General features: G+C 39.8%; 1 protein-coding gene across 1 annotated transcript in view; it reads left to right on the top strand.

Moving 5' to 3' along the window:
- The window catches only part of cacna2d2a (calcium channel, voltage-dependent, alpha 2/delta subunit 2a), a 668,643-nt gene that overhangs the window by 294,676 nt on the left and 350,295 nt on the right, over nucleotides 1-23,672 (top strand). The window contains exon 5 of the mRNA XM_048606749.1: nucleotides 15,641-15,685. Within this exon, the coding sequence (XP_048462706.1) occupies nucleotides 15,641-15,685 (45 nt within the window). The remainder of the gene's footprint in view (nucleotides 1-15,640; nucleotides 15,686-23,672) is intronic.

The following is a 23,672-nucleotide window of genomic DNA, read 5'->3' as shown; positions in this document are numbered from 1 at the left end:
AGATATTCTCCACTTGGTAACTTATTCCAAACATCAAAGAAACTTGACTTCTGTTCATAATTAAATAGCAGTATTTCTGCAGGCAATGTAACAATATTACTGCATCTATAAATCTGTATTTGGCAAAATCATTACATTTCTGAGATTAAAAGAACTAAATTACAAGGACTGATTTCACAGACAAGGCAATTAGATAATTTAGGAGTAGTAGAATTGAAGTATTTAAGGTAATTAAGAGGAGTTCATAGGGTGGATAAAGAGAAAGTTTGTGGGGAGTCCAAAACAGGGCATAAAATTAGCTTGTTCTGAAAAAGCATTACTAAAGTGACATGTTAACTCTGTTTCTCTCTGCAGAGATTCTGCCACACATACTGAATATTTTCAGCATTTTGTGTTTTTAAGATATACAATTAGAGCTAGGCCATTTAGGAGTGATGTCAAGAAGTATTCTTTCACACAAAGAATAGTGCCCTTACCTCCACCCAGCTGCAAATCCGTAAAACAACTGAAGGTCAACTGAAAATTACAGAACTGACATAGATTGGTTTTAGGAAAGTATATTAAGAGCTGCAGACCAAAGACAGTTATACAAAGTTACAATACAGGTCAGTTAACTGATTAATAGAACAGTCTCGAGGGGCTGAATGGACAATCTTCCTATATTCTTGGAACCCTGACAGTTGTAAAATCATTTTCTACATGCCAAAGCACTCAGAGCAGCTCACTTTGCTCGCCACATGTAAAGTGTGAAATCAAAATGCATCTGCTCCATCATGCCGCATGAAAAGGACAACAGCATAACCTGTTTTTGAAGTGATGTTTGATTTTTATTTCCCCCAAATGTCAGCCTTCCATTTTCTCTCTTGAACACTCAGGATTTTGTCATTGATCTTTGGGCTCTCTGCAGAAAACCAATACTTGTAGAATGTGATAAAATGTGTTATATTCCTATTCTCTTCCAAACTACACATGCATGATAATTAAATGGTGTTTGCTGAAATGTCAAATACAAACAGTCTGTATTTGAACCTCATTACATTAAACTGGTTAGCTTGACAATCACAAGTAATCAATAAAGAACAGCAAATGTAATAGCCATGAGGCTGCTAGCTATTTGGGCATGCATAAGAGACATAAAAACAAAATGCTGCTGACACTGGAACTCTGAAACAAACACAAGAGTGCTGGAGAAACTCAACAGTTCTGACAGAATATGTGGAGAGACTAACAAAGTTAACATTTTGAGCCCAGAATGACACTTCAAACTGGCATTGAAAGGGATAAGGGACACTTCGATATTAGGAGTTGTCAGTTGGACGGTGTTGTTGTTCCTGTCAGATATAAGCTACACCTATATGGTTAAAACTGACAACTCGCTAAACTTGTTCCTGTGAAATACTTTATTCTAGTTGTTTTCCTGTGAGATGTTGTCTTTTTTGACATCAATTTAGATTGACAGAACTATTGAAGGAGCTCTGTAGAAGGTTTGTTCTGACAGAGGATTGAAAATGACATACACTGCCCTGTAATTTAACCCCCATGTTGTGCTGATTTTCAGGCTTTAACTACCAACCATTTTGCCCTGGGAGGATCTAAAAATTAACCTTTGATTAATCTGATAGCCTTTTAGCTCTGTCTGAAGTGCTAACAGGCAGAGCATGATGTGGATGCTGCAAACATACAGGTAGGTACTAAGTGCTCAAGGGCTAAGAGAACAAGCATGCAGCTCTGAGAAGCAGTCTGGTCCCATCCATGAGCTGGGTGCCTTCCTTACGTGCACAATGTCCTTTCAATCCTACTTGAAGGGTGCCCTAAAATGGTCTCAATTTCTTAAATGACCTGTAAGTTTATCAGAGATGTGCCTTGAGGCTCCTGAGGGTTTGGCAGTTACAGGATGCGAGTGTCACTGGATAAGAAATGCATGTAGTTAGTGTCATGGCTTGTATCCTGGGATGTTGTTGTGTGAAGGGGAACATGGAGGCTCTTCGCAGCTAGCAGTCAGCTAAAGTCAGTAGCTGCAAGTTGTGAATTTTCAGTGTCTAGTTTGCTTTTTGCATGTGATTCAATTGAGAGTTACTTATTAATGAGGTGACATGCATTTAATAAGGTTGTTAACAAGCACTAATCCCCCTTTATAGTCAACCCTCCGCTTCCTAGAGAGACTCTTGCTTCTATACCTAGCACTTAGTTAAAAGATGCAGCTGGTTTTTCATGGCGTCAAGATAGGTCTCATAGAAGTTTTCAAATGTGCCACATTTCTTGCCGTAGTCCATGTCCTTCAGGTTCCGCCTATTCATTTGCAATGCCATACAGACATTATAAAATTGCAACTCTTATGTTCCCAGCTGTCTATTTTCAAAAACTCAACTTTTAACCATTTTGATTCCTACTGATTTTCAATTGATGTAAGTTACTTAGGCGGTAGCAGGTTGGTGCTATTTAATTTTTTTCTGTCTCAATGAATGAAAATGACTTGTTTAAGTGATGTATGTAATGGCGCTGCAGTGATTGTGACGAGGTCAGCCAGGTAGACCTCATAGAATATGAGTTCCCTGATTGTGACTGTTAATCTGGTCCAATCAGGGCGCCCTGGCTGACAGATATAGACAGGAATGGCAGAGATTCTGTTCACTCAGAGAGCTGGCTCTAAGGAAGCCTGACCAGTATAAAGTATTATGCAAGTGTAAATAAAGGGTGACTTGGTGACTGAATACTGACCTCTCTGGAGTTATTTCAAGTACTTACTGTGCAAGTGTATTAGTACAAACTAGCTAATCACTCATAGCTGTATAATACAGCACAAGAACTTATATCTGTGCAGCATACTTAGCATAATAAAATTCCCAAGGTACTTCACAGTAGCATTATAAAACAAAACCTTTACTAGAGACATAAAACAATATTAGGTCAGATGACTAAAAGGTTTCTCAAAGAGACAGAGCTTTTTAAAATTTTAAGTGAGGAAAAAGAGGTTGAGATATAACGAAGTGTAAGAAGGAAATTCCCTAGGTTAGGGCCCCAGAAAGTGAAGGTATAGAATAATTACAAGCAATGATATTTAGAATCTGATTTAAATAAACATATGTATCTCGAAGGGTTCTGGGATTAGAGGAGATTACAGGGATAGGAAGGGGCAAGGCCATGGATTTATCTGAACATAAGAATGAGAATTTTATAATTAAGATGTTGCTTCACCAGGAGCTAATATAAATCGGTGCAGGATGATTGGAGAATATGCCTTAGTGTGATTTTAAAAACAAGCAGCAGATTTTTCGATCACTACATGATGACAAAGGGTGAAATATGAGAAACAAACTCTAAATGTTGGAATAGTTGATGCTACAGGTAACAAGGGCAGGAATGAGGCTTTCAGTAACCCAGACGAGCTGAGACAGGAAATATTTCAGAGGTTAAATAGGCATTATGATTAATTAATTAGCTGGTTCCCCCACAGAGGCCCCTATTTGGCTTTTGATGTTTAGATCCCAGCTGAAGTATTGACTTCAGTTCTGAGCAACACACTTTTAGGAAATGGTACAGAATAGATTTAACAGAATGGTGCCAGGATGAGGTTATCTGATAAAATGGGAGTAGCTAGGGTTCTTCTCCTTAGAAGGTTCTGATTTGTCCTGGAAGTGCTGTTGAATTTACCATTACCTCTCTGGCTTGTGCTTGACAGGCTTTAGGGAGACAGGAGGTGAGTTACTCACTGCAGAATTCCTAGCCTCTGAACTGCTTTTGCGGTCACAGTGCTTACTCCTTAGGTACTGAAGTAGTCCCTGTCCAAAAGCAACAAGAGATATGTATTCCCTTGCCTTGTTTGTCCTGCTTAAGTGCATCACCACACATTTACCTGGATTCAATTCCATTTACCACTGATCAGCCCACCAATTGTTGTATTATCTGTAAAATTGCTGATCAGTCCTCCTATGTTCAAGACTAAATCATTTATATAAACCACAACCAGCAACGACCCCAACAGTGACCCCTGTGGGACCCCATTGGATGCAGATGTACAGTCAGAAAAACACCCCTCAACCATCACCCTCTACTTCCTACCGCTCAGCCAATTGTGGATCCAATTTGCCAAATTTCCTTGAATCCCATGGGCTCTTGCCTTTACTATCAGTCTCCCATGTGGGACGTTATCAAAAGCCTTGCTGATGTACAAGTAGACTATGTCAAATACATTGCCGTCATTTATAGGTCACTTCTTCAAAAAATCAATCAAGTTGGTCAGACATGATTCCTCTTAACAAAACCATGCTTGTTCTTGATTAATCACTGCCTCTCCAAATACAAATTAATTCTATCCTTCAGAATTGCTTCCAGTAGTTTTCTCCACCACCAAGGTTGGACTGACTGCCCTGTAGTTTTGTGGTTTATCCCTTGGTCCCTTCTTGAATAACAGTATCACATTGACTGTCCTCCAGTCCTCTGGCACTTCTCCCGTGGCCAGAGAGGAACTGAAAATTTTTGCAAGTGCCGTTGCCTCATTCAGCAACCTGGGATACATTTCATCCAGCCCTGGAGATTGATGTACTTTCAAGCCAGACCACTCAGAATCGCCTTTTCTTCTATGCCAATTTCTTTGATTGTATCAGAGACTTTCTCCCTGATTTCTATACCCATGTCATCCCTCTCACTAGTGAATACTGATTCAAGGTATTTATTTAGAATGCTACACCTTTGGGTCCAAGCACAAATTACTGCTATGGTTCTTAATGGGCCCTACTCTTGCCCTCGTTATCCACTTACCACTGCAGGGCCAGATGGCCTGTTTCTGCACTTTAATGTCTATGCAAATCATTTTCTCTACCCTATTTTATGTCCTACTCTTTCAAATACAAAATCAATTGTTTTTATAAATTATGTTGAAGTCTTCTGCTCAATAATCCTTTGTGTAAAGTTTTCCTATCAACTTCCACCACCAATAATTCCCAGTCTCAGTCCCCTCATTACTGACACATTGTTTATTTATTTCCTTCATAACGAATGCACATCTCTGTTAGAATCTCTCCTTAACCTCCCTTGTTCCATCAAGGCCCAGTAAGTGTCCCTCACTCCTGATTACCATCTGCTGGAAGGTGCCTACGTGGAAGTAGATTTGATATATTTGGAAAGTCTGTGTTGTAAATTTGTCAATGCTAGCTATCCAGGTTTTCAGATGAGACAAGCACACTTTGATGAAGAAAGAAAGATGTCTTAACTGTACTGTAGAATCAGCAACAGTCAGCATCCCTACAAAAGGAAAGAATGGGAAATTTAGCAATAAGATTTATTTTAAAACATCGTTCTAGTTATTGCTTTTTTTAGCCATGCTAAAATTTCATTTCATCTTTACCATTTGCAACATGTAACTTTATGACAGGGATGTATGATGCTGCTCATACTTTCTTTTCTCGAGCAGAGAAAAGGATTCTCTGCTTTCTAGAAGGATAGAAGGCGATTGAATTTGTATGATACAGCTGATTAAATAATTTTAATTAAAGTTAAAAACAAAAGTCATTTATACACAGCAAGCTCTCACAAACAGCAACATGATAAATGATCAGATAATCTGTTTAAGTGATGTTGATTAAGGGACAAAGCAGTCAGGAGACCACACAGAATTCTCTGCTCTTTTTTGAACGGTGCCATAGGTTCATTAATATCACTCGAGGGTAGACAGGGACTTAGTTTAATGATTCATTCAAAAGACTGCACCTCCAACAATGTAGTCAACCCAGATTATGCACTGAATTCCACTGAGTGGGATTTGAAGCCAGGACCGTCTCACATAAGAAATAAGAATGCCACCAAGTGTGCCGGGTCATCATCAGATATTCTACAGAGATCTTGTGAAAGTGACAGATTGTGGTTCTTTCTGTATAGTAATCACAATGCACAAACAACTGCTAATAACAGCTAATCCAATATTAAGGATGGTTAACAGAGTTACAATATTCACAATCGTTTCTTTTCCATGTTCCTACTGTTCCAACCATAACTTTACCAACACCCATGCTTATTCGCATCAATTACACTATTATTTCTCTCACTAGCAGAATTAAGGGTATTTTCAATTTAGAATTAAATACATTCACCAATCTACCATTGCTTTAAACTGCTGAATGTTTGATTAGGTACTGAATTACTGTAATAACTTCTCTGTATCTGTGTAATTCAAACATATCTTCAGTGTATTTTTTTGCTCCATGGTGATCCTCTTCAACTACATCCTACAATGGCATTGCTTAATTGTGTGGCTCTAAGTGATTATTCACTAAGACAATATGGAATGGAACAAGTCAACATGCCAGTAAGGCTAATCTTAACAATTTTCAAATAAGTTGAGACAGCAACCAAAACCATTTTCTTTTGTGTGCAGATGATTTAAGTTTGCAGCCCCTTCATATGTTTCCAGGTGGTGGCCCAGATATTCTGACGGTCAGAGAGTTGCAGGAGCAGCCAGATTGGATTTGTGTGCCAAGACCCAGTGGAATTCCAGATACAGCAGACTCTATGGGAATTGCCTAGTAAATTGAAGATTCCAGTGCAATTTCACTACATCTGAACATACTGCAAAAATCCGTTAACAATGGAGAATTCAAAGAGTTCAGCTTCCATTAAGTTTAGACAACTGAAATCCTAGTCTTAATTCCAGGGTAACTATTAATCTGACTCCAGCTCACCATGCACACCCCAAAACCTTGAACCATGGTACCCCTGACAGTCAACTGCAACCCCAGATTAAACTGCCAACCTAACCCACCGCAATTCCATCCCTGGCCTGAACTCACATGACCTGACCACTGCCCTGCTTCCTCAGCCGGACACCCCTGCTGACTTTGACACCCCTCACTTTCCACCACTGCCAATCCCGATATTCTCATCCCCCCCCAATCTAAGTGAATGGGTCCGACACTTATTTGACACTATTCACCTGGCACTCTACTTACCCAGCACCCTAACCCGTTAACCATCTGGCACCCTAACCCTATATTAGCTGACAAAGTGACTATACTGCTGGACACATAGTTCTCAGAACACAGCCCATTTCAAAATGCGGGATGTTGTTTGACTTCTCCTAACTGACCTGTGCTATAGGGGAACTGTGTTGATTTCACACTCTGCATTTCTGAAGGAGGCAGGATCAGAATTCCTGGCTAGAAATGCAGATCTCAGTATTAACGTTAAAAAAAAAAAGGACTGGTAATCTGAGTATAATTGCGAAAGTGACTGTGGGCCACTCTTCCCAGTCTGTTTCACTGCGATGCTTACTGTGGGATCCTCTTCCCAGACTCACTGCGCTAACCACATGAAGTAGACAACAAGAATGCATGTCTTTTCTTCATTTCTTTTTCAAACGACTTGCCTTTGGCCAACAAAACCCTTGCTGTCTATTTCAGAGAATAGTACAACCCAAGATTTCAGTTTTGTTCGGGAGTAACTTGCCTCCTATCCTCCCAAAGTCTGTCCAATATGCACAAGGCATAAGTCAGAAGTGTAATGGAAACTTGACTGCTTGCCACTTCAGCAGTCCTGTCCCTCCCTAATGGCAATTCAAGATGACAATTCACCACCACCTTCTCAAGGGTAGTTAGGATTGGATAATAAATGCTAGCCTTGCTGGCAATGCCTACAACGCATGAATAAATTTTTAAAAATCCATTAATGACTTGAACACTTCTATCAAATTTCCTCTTAACTTCTGTGTTCTAAGGAAAACAACCACAGCTACTCCCATCTTGTCACATAACCTCAAACCTGGCATCATTCAGGTAAATCTATTCTGCACCATTTCCTAAAAGTGCATTGTTCAGAATTGAAGATAATACTTCAGCTGGGGTCTAAACATCAAGAGCCAAATAGGGGTATCTGTGGTAGAACCAGCTAATTAATTATGGTGCTCAAACCGCCTATTTTTACCAATGAAACATTGTTGGAGCTACACTCATTCAGGCAAGTGAGGAGGACCTCTGAAAAGGGCTGTGATGGATCATTCACGTGACACTTCCGGCTGAAGATTGTTGCAAATGCTTCAACCTTGACTTTTGTACTGATGTGCTGCGCTGTTCTATTATTGAGGATAGAGGATACTTTTGGAGATTCCTCTTTGCACCACCATTCATGACTGGATCTGACCCGTTATTTGTGAAATTTCTTAGTTTTGTCTATCACTTGCTGTTTATTCTGTTCTGCATGCAAGTAGTCCTGTTTTGTAGCTTCATCAGGTCAACACCGACCGTAAAATTACTGACATATCAGATAGTCATCCTTGCAACATAATTTAATCACAAACAAATTACATTATAAACACCATCACATCAATCTTACATCATCAGCCAATCACCATTACATAACCATGTGATTATCGACTCACCATTTTAGAATTACAGACTTATTACCACAGAATCACTAACATATCATAGAATAAACATACATTACCTTAAGCTTATTAACACACCAGCTATATAAGCACCAACACGTACTTCATTATGCCATAAAAGGGGGCCATTTGACCCATCGGGTGTATGCTGACTTGCTGTAGAGTAATCCAGTCAGTCTAATTTTCTTGTTCTTCCCTGTAGCTCTGCAAATATACATTCCTCAAGGGACCATACAGTCTTTTGTAGAAATCAGTTACTGCCGCAAGAGTGGTGGAATGGAAACAATGAATTTTAGGTCATTACCACTCAATGTGTAAAAAGAGTTCTTTCTTGCATTCTCTCCTGCATCTCTTTCCCCAGGCTTTAAATATCTATCCCCTGGTCCCTGTAAATTTGACAGATGGGGAAAGCTTTTCTTTGTGCACTTCTGTCAAATCACCCCTAAATTTCATTTGGTCTAAAAGACCAACTTCAACTTTTCCAGTCCAATATTGTAGCTAATGTCTCATCCCTGGAATCATTCTGATAAATCTTTTCTGCACGGTCAAGGACCATCATTTCTTTCCAATACTACAGTGATCCGAACTGGATGCAATACCAATGCTGTAGCCAAAGCAGAGTTTGAGAAGATTGATTATGACCTTCATAATTTCGTACTTGATACCACTGTTTATGAAGCCCGAGATCCCACATGATTTGCTAACTGTTCTCTCAGCATGCTTCTCCTCCTCTATCCCTATACACTCTTTAACTTTTTTATGCCTTTTTTATGTTGTCTCTTCCTGTACTTTCTGCCAAAATGCAATATCTCACAATTCTCAGCTGAATTAAATCCCAGCTGACAATTGGCTGTCCATTCTGCTAATCTCATTTGGCATCATCTCTGCTGTCTGCTACACCTCATATTGTGGTATCATCAGCAAATTTTGAAATTTTACTCTCTCTTCCAATATTTAAATAACTTACATATATCAAAAACATGAGGGTCTTAGCACAGAACCTTGGGGAACACCACTGCCAACCATCCACCAGTCTGAAAGCAACCACTTACCATGACTTATAATTTTCCAAAGTTATGTAAATTTCTTATCCAACTTGACAAAACTCTCCTGTTTTCATGAGCTTCAAGTTTGTTAACCAGTCTTTTATGTAGCTCTTTGTCAAACATGTTTTTAATATCTATGTGGACAACATGATTGCTTTGCCTTCATTAACCTTCTTTATTAATTCATCAAAAATTCCAAATAAATTACACAAATATGATCAGATATGTTCTAATCCATGCAAGATATCCTTCATTAATTCAAACCTTTCGAAATTATTTTTCTTTCCCCTTGACCATTGTTTCTAACAGCTTATCTGCTGCTGATGTTAAAGTTGCTGTCCTGTAATCACTAGAAATGACCTTGTGCTCCTCTTTGAATAATGGTTTAACATCTACCACTCGACAGTCCTCTGGCAAGCCATCTAACCAGGTGGTAGCCAATCTCGGCATTCTCAGTCCTGAAGAAGAGTCAACATTAACTCTGTCTGTCTCAGATATGCCAAGACCTGCTGAGTACTTCCAGCACTAACTGTTTTTATTTCAGATTTTCATTGTCTGCAGTACTTTCGTTTCATCTCAGTGTAGCCAGCTTTACCTGTATCTCCTGCCTGTCCACTTTCACCCTGTTCATTACTTCTACCATTTCCATTTCTTCTCTTGATATTTAGTCAGTTTCCTCTTTGCTAGTAAAGACTGATTTAAAGTAGTCATTAGATATTTTGAGGTTGCAGACTTGCTTGCTGAGCCGATGTGTTTGGTTGCAGACTTTTCATCACCCTGATAGGCAACATCATCAGTGCGCCTCCGGTGAAGTGTTGATGTTCTGTCCCATTTGTTATTTATATGCCTTGGTTTGCTGGGGTGGTTGGCATTACTTCCGGTTCTGTTTTTCAGTGGTTTCTGTATTGGGTTCAGTTCAATATGTTTGTTGATGGAGTTCTGGTTGGAATGCCAGGCCGCTAGGAATTCTCTGGCATGTCTCTGTTTGGCTCGTGCTATTATGGATGTGTTGTCCCAGGCGAATTCATTTCCTTCTCTGTCCGTGTGTATTGAGACCAGCGAGAAATGGTCGTGTCTCTTGGTGGCTACTTGGTGTTTGTGTACCCTTATTGCCAGTTTTCTTCCAGTTTGGCATGTGTAATGTTTCTCACAATCTTTGCGTGGTATTTTATATATTATGTTAGTTTTATTGGTTGTGTGTATGGGATCCTTTATGTTCGTCAGTAGCTGTCGCAGGGTGGTTGTTGGTTTGTGGGCTACCCTGATACTGAGGAGTCTGAGTAGTCTTGTGTTCATCGCTGATATGTCTGTGATGTACAGTAGGGTAACTAATGTGTCTGGCCGTGTTGTGTCTTCTTGTTGTGGTCTGTCGCGGAGGGAACAGCGGATTGTGCTTTTTGGGTATCCATTCCTTTTAAAAACTCCGTATAAGTGCTCCTGTTCTGCTTTGCGCAATTCTGGGTTGCTGCAGTGTGTTGTGGCTCGTTTACCCCCGATGCCTCCAAACCTAGAGGGCATAGATTTAAGGTGAGAAGGGAAAGATTTAAAAGGGACCTAAGGGGCAACTTTTTCACGCAGAGGATGGTGCGTGTATGGAATGAGCTGCCAGAGGAAGTGGTGGAAGCTGAGACGATTACAACATTTAAGGGGGTGAAAAAAGAAGTCGCTGGAAAAGCTCAGCAGATCTGGCAGCATCTGTAAAGAAAAAAATCAAAGTTAACGTTTTGAGTCTGGTGACCCTTCCTTAGAACAGAACCTGCTGAGCTTTTCCGTCAACTTCTGTTTTTGTTCCTGATTTACAGCATCTGCAGTTCTTTCGGTTTTTATTTAAGGGGGCGTCTGGATGGGTATATGAATAGGAAGGGTTTAGAGGGATATGGACCAACTGCTGGCAAATGGGACTACATTAATTTAGGATATCTGGTTGACATGAACGATTTGGACCAAAGGTCTGTTTCCATGCTGTACAGCTTTATGACTGTATGACTCTATCTTTGAATCTGACTGCTGTACCATTGGTGGCTGTACTCTGGGTTGTCAAGACTCCAAGATCGGGAATACCCTGCGTGCACTTCTCTGTCTTTCTAATTTGCTCTCCTCCTGAAACACACTAATTAAAACCTACCTATTTGACCAAGCTTTTAGTCATCTGACCTAGTATTTCCTTATTTGGCTTGCTGTTGTACTTCTATAATGCTCCTGCAAAGCACTATGGACTCTTTATTGTGCTAAAGTTGCAATAATATAAATATAAGTTGTTATAGTAGTTGTTACAATTATAGTTAATATACTTAGAGAATAAATGAAGAGAGTCATGTGACCCAAACTGCAATCTGCCTGACATTAAACCTGGGTGTTTCGATTGTTGGGGATCAAAGGAAGGCTTAGTTTGCTACATTAGGAAGGAGCAAGCTATTTTGATTGCAGACAGTTGGCAGTCACTGGGTTTTATGCTGTAATCGTTGTCTCCCAAAATTCCCAGAAAAGTTGTTGATATTATTTTGTCAACAGTGGTTCTGTAAATGGTCCATTTACATCTAAGATGAAACAGAATTGGGATTGAATTAGCATCTCTTACCAAGATGCAAAATTAATATGGTTCACATTGCCACTGGAGAAGAGAACAGAGGAAGTCATTTTTGAGATCAGGTTACAGATCCTTCAAATCACTGGAATATCACAGCAGAGCTTCTGTGTGGTCTGCAGAGAATGGGAACCTTCGTTTTGCAAGCTACCACAGATGCAAATGCAAGGGAGAAAATTTCCATTGGAAGAGATACATTCTGCAGCCATCTAAGGATTCTGGGTTATTCATCCTGGAATGGCCAGCGAGGCAGAAAATGAACTGGAACAAGAATTACTGCTGGTGGTGAATTTAAGCAACTGTTTGAAAACTGAGGCAAACATTGGGAACTGCTCTCTTGAAGTTACGACTCAGCAAAATGGAGAAATGGAAACCTATTGGAAGTTGAGAGTAACTATGAACAAAGAAGACTGGAATTCCATGAAGAGTGCAGTGGATTACAAGTCAAAGTCAAGGAGATCTATGGTGCAGAAAAAGGCCCTTTGGCCCATTGTGTCCATGCCTGTCAAACTCAACCATCAAACTATTCTAATTCCATTTTCCAGCCTTTGGCCCATAGCCTTGTACTCCTTGATATCACGAGTGCACCCTAAATGCTTCTTAAACGTTAAAGGGTTTCTTCCTGTACTACCCTTTCTGTGAGTTCCAGATTCCCACTACCCTCTGGGTGAAAAAGTTTTTCCTCACATGTCTTCTAATCCTTCTGCCCCTTACTTCAAATCTATGCCTCCGGTCATTGATCTGTCCACCAAGGGGAAAATTGCTTCCCATCAATGTCATCTTTGCCCTCATAATTTTATACATCTCAATCATGTCCCTTCTCAATCTCTCTTCATAGCTGAAACTCTCCAGCCCAGGCAACATCCTGTAAAACTCCTCTACACCTGTTCCAGCGCAATCATGTCCCTTCTATAATGTGGAATCCAGAAATACACACAATACTCTAGCTGTGGCCCAAAGAGAATTTTCCACAGTTCCAGCATAATCTCCCTGCTCTTAAACTCAATGTCTCAACTAATAAAGTCAAGTATACCATATGCCGCCTTAACCACTTTATTCACCTGCCTTATACTTTAAGGGGCTAGCACATCAAGGTCCCACTGACCCTTGGGTCCTACTGTTCATCATATATTCCCATGCCTTGTTTGTCCTGCCGAAGTGCGTCACCTCACACTTATCTGGATTGAATACCATTTGCCACTGATCAACCCATCTGACTAGCCTATCTATATCCTCTTGTAATCTTCTCACTGTTAACCATTCCCAATCTTTGTATTGTGTGCAAACTTCCTAATCATTTTTTTCCCCCAGCACTGAGGCTACACTGATAATAGACAATTATACAAGGGTAATATTGCTTTCTATGGTTTGAAGTATAAGTTGCCCACAAAAAGAAAATACTGTTTAGTTTTTGTTACAATGAAAGTTTAAAACATGAAATCCTGCGAACCAACCACTGGAAGTTTGAATCTCGTTAAAAGTTGTCACTCTCAACAGAGATCATGACAGAGTTGTGGTTGATTATACTTTGGTGATTATATGGTGAATGTTTGGTGATTATATGGTAATGTGTTATGATTATGTGGTGTGAATCTTGGAAATCATATGATGACAGTTTGATAGTTATGTTGTGTCTGTGATTATATGATAGTACATTGCTGATTATGTCACTGGTGTGTTAGTTACAAACTGTGACAACATTCCGGCAATGTGTTGGTGATGATGTAAGACTTAGTAATTCAGCTCCTTCACAGTAAGCTTGGAGGTGGCATTGTGTTACCTTATAGGTTTCTGCATTTTCTCAAACTTATGCTTGTTCTTCCTGTTTGCATTTAGCTTTGAAATTAATTTGTATTGTTGACAAACTAGTCACGAAGCAAAACAGATTAAGACTCCTCTAAAAGAAACTTCGAACTTTTAAATGAAACTTGTTTGATTGAAAGTAATACAGCATGCTTACTCAGTGTTGTTCATAAATATTCAAAGGTTAAATATTCAATTATTATTTATGAAATACTGTTTTATTGAATCAAATCACTGTACCATTAATAGCACTCTTCTATACATATGTGTATATATAGTATTATGTACACTGACCACATTCAAATCATTTGTTGAAAAGCCTAATTTATTAATAATGCTGAAACATTTCAGACCTAAGCAAGTGGGCTCATAGTTTTGGATTCATTGTTCTCCACAAATTAAGAGCCCCAACTCTGTCACACACTGAGGGACCCATAACCAACAAGCTGAGCAAAATCAATGCAGAGACACAGAAGGAACATGACAGACTCAATCTGAGGAAACCCTGACACACTTACACTCGGAGACCTCTGATATACTGACTCTGAAGAGAATGCAGACACACTCATGCTGGGGTAACCACTGACACATTTGTACTGATGGAACCCTGGCATACTCACTCTGAGGAACTACGGACACAATCAATCTAAGTTACCGTGACACTCATTCTGAGAGAATCGTGACATGCACTGACAGTGAGGGAACCCTGATACACAGTCACACTGAGTGAGCCCTGGCACTTTCTCATTGAGTGACCCCTGGCACTTTCTCATTGAGTGACCCCTGGCACACTCTCACTGAGGAAGCCTTGGCAAACTCACTGAAGGAATCCCGGCCCACTACCGCTGAGGGAATCCTGGCACACTCGCGCTGGCTCCCTGACACACCAACTCCAAGCGAACCCTGAAACACACACTGGGGAAACCCTGACACACCCACTTGAGGAACCCTGGCATGCTCACACTGAAGGAATCCTGGCACAGTCACACTGAGGGACCACTGACATAATCATGCATGGGAAACCTGGTGCAGCATGCTGCAGCAACCCATGTAACCAATAATGCGCACATTCGCTTATCTCCATTTCTCTTTAATATGTACTATTACCTTTCTGACCTGCAGTCAGAACATTAATAGCGCCTGTCAGTCTATTAGTTTCCCTTCTAACAGCAATTAACCGTTAACTGACCTCATGATCTCCAACTTGTAACATTTAGACTTTGTTGTCGCAAAGGAACAAACCTGTATAACAGCTGAATATCTCCTCAATTTTCTGCATTGATGCTGAAAAGAAAATAAATGGACGTTTTAATGTTACTTATTAAATGTAACAGAAACTGGCATTGATGTTACACTTACCAATAAGGTATAATCACTGACAAAAAAATTACAAAATCATGGCTCAACCTTGTTGTAAAATGGCGCATCCCCTTAGTTCCCTGGAGGGATGCCATGATGAATTCGTATGTTCTAGTTAAAGCTATTCTGCACTCTGCTGGATATTCTCTGCAAGACAGTATTTCACAAAATGAGAGATTTATATATTTATACTTAACCGATGACTAATAGAAAAATAAGAATTTGGTTCAGGGTGTGAATTCTCACTGGATGGTGGCTCTGGTTACTGATCTTGAAACAAAAGTGGGGTATTGATGGATTGTGAATGCTGTTTCAATTGCAAGTGACTTTGGAAATGCAGCTTTGTGTTGGAGCTGCTGAATACAGGCACAATCATTGTTGCTTTGATATCAACATCCAAACTACAGTTTGGCCGTCAATGGCAAGGACACACTAATCTGAAGCCTCTTCTTTTATTTATTTTTATATTTTTTTTAGGAGCGAGACGTTTTATACTTTGATGCAAAAGCAGGAACATCTGATGTAAGTCCAGAAGTTGAATATTCATTGCATGTTTGACTTATTCAACTTTCGGCTGTTCTCTTTGTGTCTTTGCTGTTGTACCAAGGTCCTGTCTCATTGTGGTGAGGGAAGCTGAGAAATGCAAAGAAATGAGTGGGGCGACTTACATGCTCATTTGCAGCTAAGAGCTACAAGTATGCCACGTTGATTGAATGGGAAGAATCAACAGAGATTATCTGGCCCTTCTCAACCTTTAGCGAGGCTGCAAGTTCCCCAACCCATCGGGGATGTGCTCACCAATTTAGTTAATGACTATGCCATACAAACGAATAAAGTTATTCCCCCATCTGTGTCAGATTAGTTGATCTCATCTTCAATGGCAACAGGGACAGACTAAATAGCCTCAGTATCACTGACATAGGAAAGTGCAAACCAGGCAGGATAACCACTGCTAACACTAAATATTAATATTAAGCTGGTAGCTTGTGTGTTGGGTGCAGTAATCTCTCACAAAACTAGATAACTTGGCAACAATTATATATCTCAAGCGTCACTTGGATAAAATACAAGGCTCGCTGGAATCTGGCAAACTCTATCCCAACAAGGAGCTGGCATCCATACAAAGATAACAGGGTTATTATATGTTGAATGAAAACATTTGAAAAATCCTATCAAATTTCAGCTCCAGCAGGAACAGTCATCCTACTCAAAGCAAATAATAAACGAGAGACAATGGATTGGAAATGTAAAGGTATTACAAATACAAAGATACAACATAGGAGGACAGGGAAAGACCAGCTGGTCTATTGACCCAGTCCAATGCTAGCTGACTGTGGCTTGTGTATACCCAGTGCCCTAATAACCCCCTCCCTATAATCCACCAACTGCCATGCAATTTCCTAAGGGAGAGAAACAAGCTAGACAAATTTGGGATTAAAACCCTGGGAGATTCCTTTTCAGTCCACCAAAACCATAACTCAATCTGCAGGAGACTGCAGTTGTGATGGCGTATTGTAAATGGTGTGTGTTGTATGCTTTTGTGCTGTATATTTACTGTTGTGTGCTGTATATTGTGATAGTTCCCTACAATCCTTCCACATTGAGAATACTTAAGAAATGTCATGTGGTCCTGTCGCCTGAAAAATGTATTGCCTTCCATTGTAATGTCTGCATTGTCACTCTAAAGGAATTACTCTTTAAGGTCATTTTATTTAAAAAGAATTTCTCTGGCCTTCAAAATAAGAAGTGTTTTAACACATTCCATTCTTGCCACTCATTATTAGCGTCAAATATTCGCTGATCGGGCACTGTATGAAGGAGGTACAGAAAAATTCCTCCTTCTGCCCATTGTAGTGACCCAGCCGAAACGTGAAAACTACTGTTTTACTGTTTGATTCGAGTTCCTTGATTTCCTTAGACCCAGTTTCAGCTCTCTTGGATAGACAGTTTCAAAGATTCTAAACCATGTGAAAAAACTTTTGTGCTCATCTCAGTCATAGGTAAGCCCTTTACCTATGTCCCCATTTCTCGAATCTCCAGCCAAGAGAAACAGCCTCCCAGAATGTACCTAGTTAAGCCCCCACAGACTCTTATATATTTCAATGAGATAACTCCTCATTCTTCTGAACTCCAGAAAATATAGGCCCAGTTTACTCGATCTGTCCTCATTGGACAGCCCTGCCATTCCAAGACTTATTCTTGTGAACTCTTGTTGTTATACTCTCCTAAGTATTGCCTTCCTTAGGTATGAATGATAAAATTATGCACATTGTGGCCTTAATGGTCTTAAGAAAAAACAGAAACAAAACCAGAAATTGCTGGAAAAGCTCAACAGATCTGGCAGCATTTGTGAAGAGAAATCAGAGTTAACGTTTTGGCCCTTCCTCAGAATAGTCTTAATAAAGCCATGTACAATTGCAACAAAACTTCAATATTCTTTTTCCTCCAAATTCATTCCAATAAAAATTCACATATCATTTATCTACCTAATTGCTAGCTGAACCTGCACATTCACCTTCAGTGTTTTATGTACACAAATCCACATATTTATCTGAAAACAATCAGAGTTACTCACCATTTAAAAATTATCCAGACTTTCTGTTCTTCCTATCAATATGAATTCCCATACTATTCACAGCCTAGCTGGTATTAAATTCCACCCAGTTGGAAAGCTCCATAACTTTGATGTTCTTCATGCCAAAATTAAACTGACAACCACAGACATACAGTTTATGGATGACTGTGGTGCCATTGCTCAGTCTGCACAAGATTTGTAGGCAATTCCCAATATCTTCAATTCTTCTTATACGAGATTCATCCTGTCCTTGAATATTGCCAAAATGAAACTCATATACCAACCCACACCTGGCTGGCAAAACATTCCACATCCCATATATCATTGAATGCCTACAACGTGTAAACAGGCGATTCAGCCCATTGAGTCCACAGTGACCTTCCAAAGACCATCCCACCCAGATCCAAACCCCCACCCACCCTAACCTTGTAACACCACATTCTTCGTGGCCAATCCACCTAGCTTGCACATCCCTGGACGCTATGGGGCAATTTAGCATGGCCAGTTCACCCTAACCTGCACATCTTTGGACTGTGGGAGGAAACTGGAGCACCCAGAGGAAACCCACGCTGTCACAGGGAGAATGTGCAAACTCAACACAGATAGTTGCCCAAGACTGGAATCGAATCGGGGTCCCTGGCACAGTGAGACAGCAGTGCCACCCCCATGTTGAAGAGGAGATTTAGGATTAAGTTGAGCACTCCCCATACCTTGACAGCATTCTCTCTCAAAAGGCAACTATAACAAGGAAATCCAATACTAGATCAGCTGAATCAGCTCAGCATTGTCCAAATTATGGTCATGAATTTTTGACAACAAAGATCCTGCAAAATGTCCTCGGATGCTGATGGGGAACATGATTGACATGTATAAAATTATGTGGGGCACAGACAGGGTGGATGGGAAGAAATCTTTCCCTTTGATGGAGAGATCAACAACCATGGCCTAGATTTAAGGTAAGGGGTGGGAGGTATAGAGAGAATGTGAGGAAAATGTTTTTTCATGCAGAGGGTGGTGGTAATCTGGAACTCTCTGCCTGTAAGGGTGGTAGAGGAAGAAAACCTCGTAATATTTAAGAAGTGTTTAGTTGTGCAGTTACGATGCCAAGACATACAAGGCTATGGGCCAAGTGCTGAAAAATGTGTTTAGAATAGTTAGGTGGTAGTTTTCACCAACATGGACTTGATGGGCTGAAGGGCCTTTTTCTGAGCTGTAAATCTATGACTCTAGTAGCCTCCACTAAATTCTCTATTGCAATAAAACTTTGGCTATGCATCAGAGATTTATAAGAGCACTAGAGAAATTTCACCAGCAATACGTCTGTAGCATCCTCAGGATTCAACAGAAGGAAAGTTGAACAATTGCTAGTCTCCTTCTTCAAGTCAGTGCCACAGCATTCAGCCAAAATTCCTGTAAAATCAGCAATGATGGACTGAACACTGTGTCTGGTGGCTTAAAAGCATCTTCCCACCAAGTCAACAAGGTGCAGGGCTGGATGAACACAGCAGGCCAAGCAGCATCATAGGAGCAGAGAGGCTGACGTTTCGGGCCTAGTCCTACTTTTTCATCTCTCAAATGGCCAGTATACCAGGGAAGATGAAACAAATTGCTTCAAAGGCACTCTGAAGATCTCCCTGAAGCACGGCAACATTGATATCAATGACTGAGAGAAGTGTATTACCAATCATTAAAGATGGTGACAACTTGCCCATTAAGGGGTATCACACTTTGAGTGTGTCTTCAGAACAGTGGCAGAAATAGAAGTAAAAGGAAGCAAGTTCTGCACCTCAGATCCAACAACTTCATGAGATGTCCTTCCCATGACTGTAGAAATCTATTGATCAAGAATCTGGTACATTAGTCAAATGGAAACCATTGTCAGAAGTTTGCAACTTTGATTAGGTGTCAAACCTGAATTGGGAGCAGCTACCGATGATGACAATAACTCCATCTGTCATCTTCTTTTGTATTCATGTAACCTGCCTATGTTCTTTTGCAACCTCTTTGTGTCCTCTTACAGTTTGTTTCCAACCTAGCTTTATACATATTTATAAGCAACTTGTTCAGAGATGTTATTACACACCTCCGAAGCGGGTGAAACATGAAACCAGGACTCCTGACTCAGAACTGCACCACATGAGCCCCTTACCTAGTTTTATATCATAAGTGAACTCTGTACCTTTGTTCAAGTCATTAAAAAATATTGCAAATATCTGCCTTCCGGCAGGAGCCTATTGCTAACAGCCTGCATCCTGAAATTAAGCCATTTATTCTTATTCGTTGCACTGAGTCCTTTAACCATTCATCAATCCATGCTATATATTATCCTCAACCCTCTGTGCTCTTGTCCAACAGCATACCAAAATAAACACCATTCATTGGTATACCTTTATCAACCCAAGTAAATACATCCTTGAAAAATTATTTTTTGTCGAACATTTTCCTTTTTCTCAAAGCCATATTAACTCTGCTTAATGATCATATTATGATTTTCCTAGTGCCCTGTTGCCACTTCCTATGCCAGCATTTTCTTGAGAGCTGAGGTCAAGTTTCAAGATTTGTAGTTTCCTGTTTTCTTTCTCTCCCTTGTTTCTTCAACAGCAGATTTACTATTTTGCAATCCACTGGAACTGGAACTGGAACTGGAACTGTACGGAATTTTGGAAGATCCTCTTTTTCTCTGCACCAATATCTTTACAATCTTAGGGTGCAGACTGTCAGATCTAAAAGATTTTTTGACTTTTAGTCCTATTTATTTTTTTCTTCTTTAGCAGTATTACTCCTCCCCAGAGGAACAAATCAGTAAAAAAAACAGCAGAAGTGGGAAATGAATGCACCCACTGGTGGTACTGAAATTAAATTTTCAGATATACAGGTTGAGTCAGAGCAGCACGTGTGACTTTTAAATTTTACTCTTTTTTACTTATGCAGGTTAGACTCTTGAGCTTCGCTATTATTGCCAGTGCAGTTTTTGTGTTTTCTACAGTAGAGACAGGCAGAAAATATTTGTCTTTGCCAGTTTTTAAAAAAAATCTCCATTATAATTTCTACTGTCTTAGCCTTTGAAGAAACAAGTTTACCAAAAGCAAACTTCTGCAGATGCGGAAATCTGAAACAAACACGGAGAGTGCTCGAGAAACTCAGCAGTTCTTGCAGCATCTGTGGAGAGAGAAACAGAACTGTTCTAAAAAGGAGTCACACCGAACTCGAAATGTTAACTTTATTTCTCTCTTCACAGATGCTGTCAGACCTGCTGTGTTTCTCCGGCACTGTCTGTGTTTGTTTTAGTTTTCTTACTCTTTCTTTATACCTATTTGTGGAAGCTGTTACTATTTCATACTAGTGCACCCTCATTCTTCCTCTTTGTCAACTTTATGATCATATTGATTTTGAAACTTCTCCCAATGCTCAGACCAATTATTAATCTTGGCAACATCGTAAGCATTTTCTTTTAATGTAATACAATCTCTAATCTGTTTGGTTAATCACAGGTAGATCACTTAGCCTATGAAGTTTTCTTTCTTTTACAAGGGAATGCATATTAATAGTTCAGTTATATAGAATTTGAGTATTGTTAAAAAAAGGACACATTTAGTCAAAATTTTTCATCTTGCACTTGTCAGGACATTTCACAAGAACACAAAGCTCAAGAAAAAAACCAACACTGTACCTGCATGAGAAGAAAGTGTTGATTCGTTAGCAAGTGGCATCTGATTATAGAGATGTGCCATAGAGAATGTGCCTGTTAATGCTGATTGATAGTTAACAACCAGGCCCTTGTTTAATTTTAAACCAGACAATTTAACTGACATTTTATTTGGTCAGGATTTTCTCTGGGTCTGGTTTAAAATTTAAACAAAGTCAGGCTGTTAACTATCAATTAGCACTAATGGGTGCATTTGCCATGACACATCTCTACAATCAGAGGCCACTTGCTAACCAATCCAGAAGGCCAAATAAGCTGCATCTACTGGCTTCTCTTTATCAATGCTATTAGCTACATCCTCAGAAAAATCCATGCTGACTCTGACAGATCCTCTAACTGTTTTCTAAGAGCTCTGCTAGATACTGAATCTAAATCTGAATCTTTTTTAATAGTCTCTAGCATTTATAGCAATGTATGTTAAGGAACAAGAGTAGGTCACTGAGTCCTAAGAGACTGCTCCACCATTCAACTAGATAATGGCTGATCTGATTTTAAGATCAACTCTACACTGCTGTATATTCCTGATAATATTTCATCCCTTAGTAATCAAAAATCTATTTACCTTTGCCTTAAAAATATTTAAAGATTTTGCGTCCGCTCCCCTTTGAGAAAGGGAATTCTGAAGATTTACAACCCTCTGACACAAAAAGATGTTACCTCATCTGTAACAAAAACCGAAAGAACTATGAATGCTGTAAACTGTGTTTTGAGGAAGGGTCACCGGACCCGAAACGTTAATTCTGATTTTTTTCTTCACAGATGCTGCCAGACCTGTTGAGCTTTTCCAGCAACTTCTGTTTTTGTTTCCTCATCTGTGTTTTCAGTGGGTGTCTCCATATTTTTAAACTATGATTCCTAGATCCAGATTCTCCCTCAAAAAGAAATATTCTTCTGGCTTCTACCTGGTCAAGTTTCTTTAGGAACATAAACAGAAATTGACGGAGAAACTCAGGAGCTTGGCAGAATCTATGGAGAGAAAGTAGAGTTAACGTTTCAAGTCAGTGAAGTTCTGAAGAGGCATTTTCAGTTTTTGTTTCAGATCTCCAGCATCTGTACTTCTTTGTTTTATTCATGTTCTTTCAGGATCTTCTATGTTTCAATTAACTTCTGACTCTTCTAAACTCTAGAGGATATAGGCAAAACTGTCTAGCCTTTCATCATATGGCAATCCACTCATTCCAAATATCAGTCCCTAAACCTTCCTCTAAACTGTTTACAACTATAAACATACTTCCCTATATATGGTGACGAGTACCGTACATGGTACTCCGGTCGTGGTCTCAACAATGCCCTTTATAACTGAACCATAACTTCCGTTCTCTTGCATTTAATACCCCTCGCAACAAACCATACAATTCAATGAGCTTTCCTGATTAATTGCTGGATCTGCATACTATCCTTCTGCGATTCATTCACTGGATACCTAGATTTCTCTGTATCTGAGAGCTCTGCAATCTCTCTCAATTTAGATAATATGCTTTTTTTATTCTTTCTGCCAAAGTGGGCAATTTCACATGTTCCTTCTTTGTACTCCATTTGTGATATCTTTGCTCATACACTCACCCTATTTATATTGGAAGCAAAAACACAAATTGCGGAAAAACTCTGCAGGTCTGGCAGCATTTGTGGAGAGAAAGCAGTTAATGTTTCGGGTCCAATGACCTATTCTTCAGAACTGATTTTGGCTAGGAAATACAGTACATCCACTGGCACCCCTTCACCTATTGTATGAGCCACTTCTTCCAACAACACCAATATATTAGATAAACATGATTTCTCTTTCGAAAACTTTTGTTTGCTCTGCCTAATTACCGTGAACTTATCAGAATGCCTTATTATAACATATTTAATAATAGCTTCTAATATTTTTCCTACAACAAATGCTACACCTACTGGCTTTAATATTCCTGCTTTCTGCCTATTACCTTTTTTAAGAAAAGGAATTGCATTAGCTATTTTCCAAAGGAACCTTGCCTGAATCTAAGAGATAGTAGGAACTGCCGATGCTGGAGAATCTGAGATAACGAGGTGTAGAGCTGGATGAACACAGCAGGCCAAGCAGCATCAGAGGAGCAGGAAAGCTGACGTTTCGGGTCTGGACCCGTCTTCGGAAATGGGGGAGGGGAAGGGGATTCTGAAATAAATAGAGAGAGAGGGGGAGGCGGATGGAATGGATAAAGGAGCAGATAGGTGGAGAGGAGACGGACAGGTCAAGGAGGCGGGGATGA

The sequence above is a fragment of the Rhincodon typus genome, chromosome 16 (genome assembly GCF_021869965.1).
Source record: "Rhincodon typus isolate 14 chromosome 16, sRhiTyp1.1, whole genome shotgun sequence".
NCBI classification, from domain to species: Eukaryota; Metazoa; Chordata; class Chondrichthyes; order Orectolobiformes; family Rhincodontidae; genus Rhincodon; species Rhincodon typus.
The sequence above is the reverse complement of the archived record's forward strand: the minus strand, read 5'-3'. Positions and strand labels throughout refer to the sequence as shown.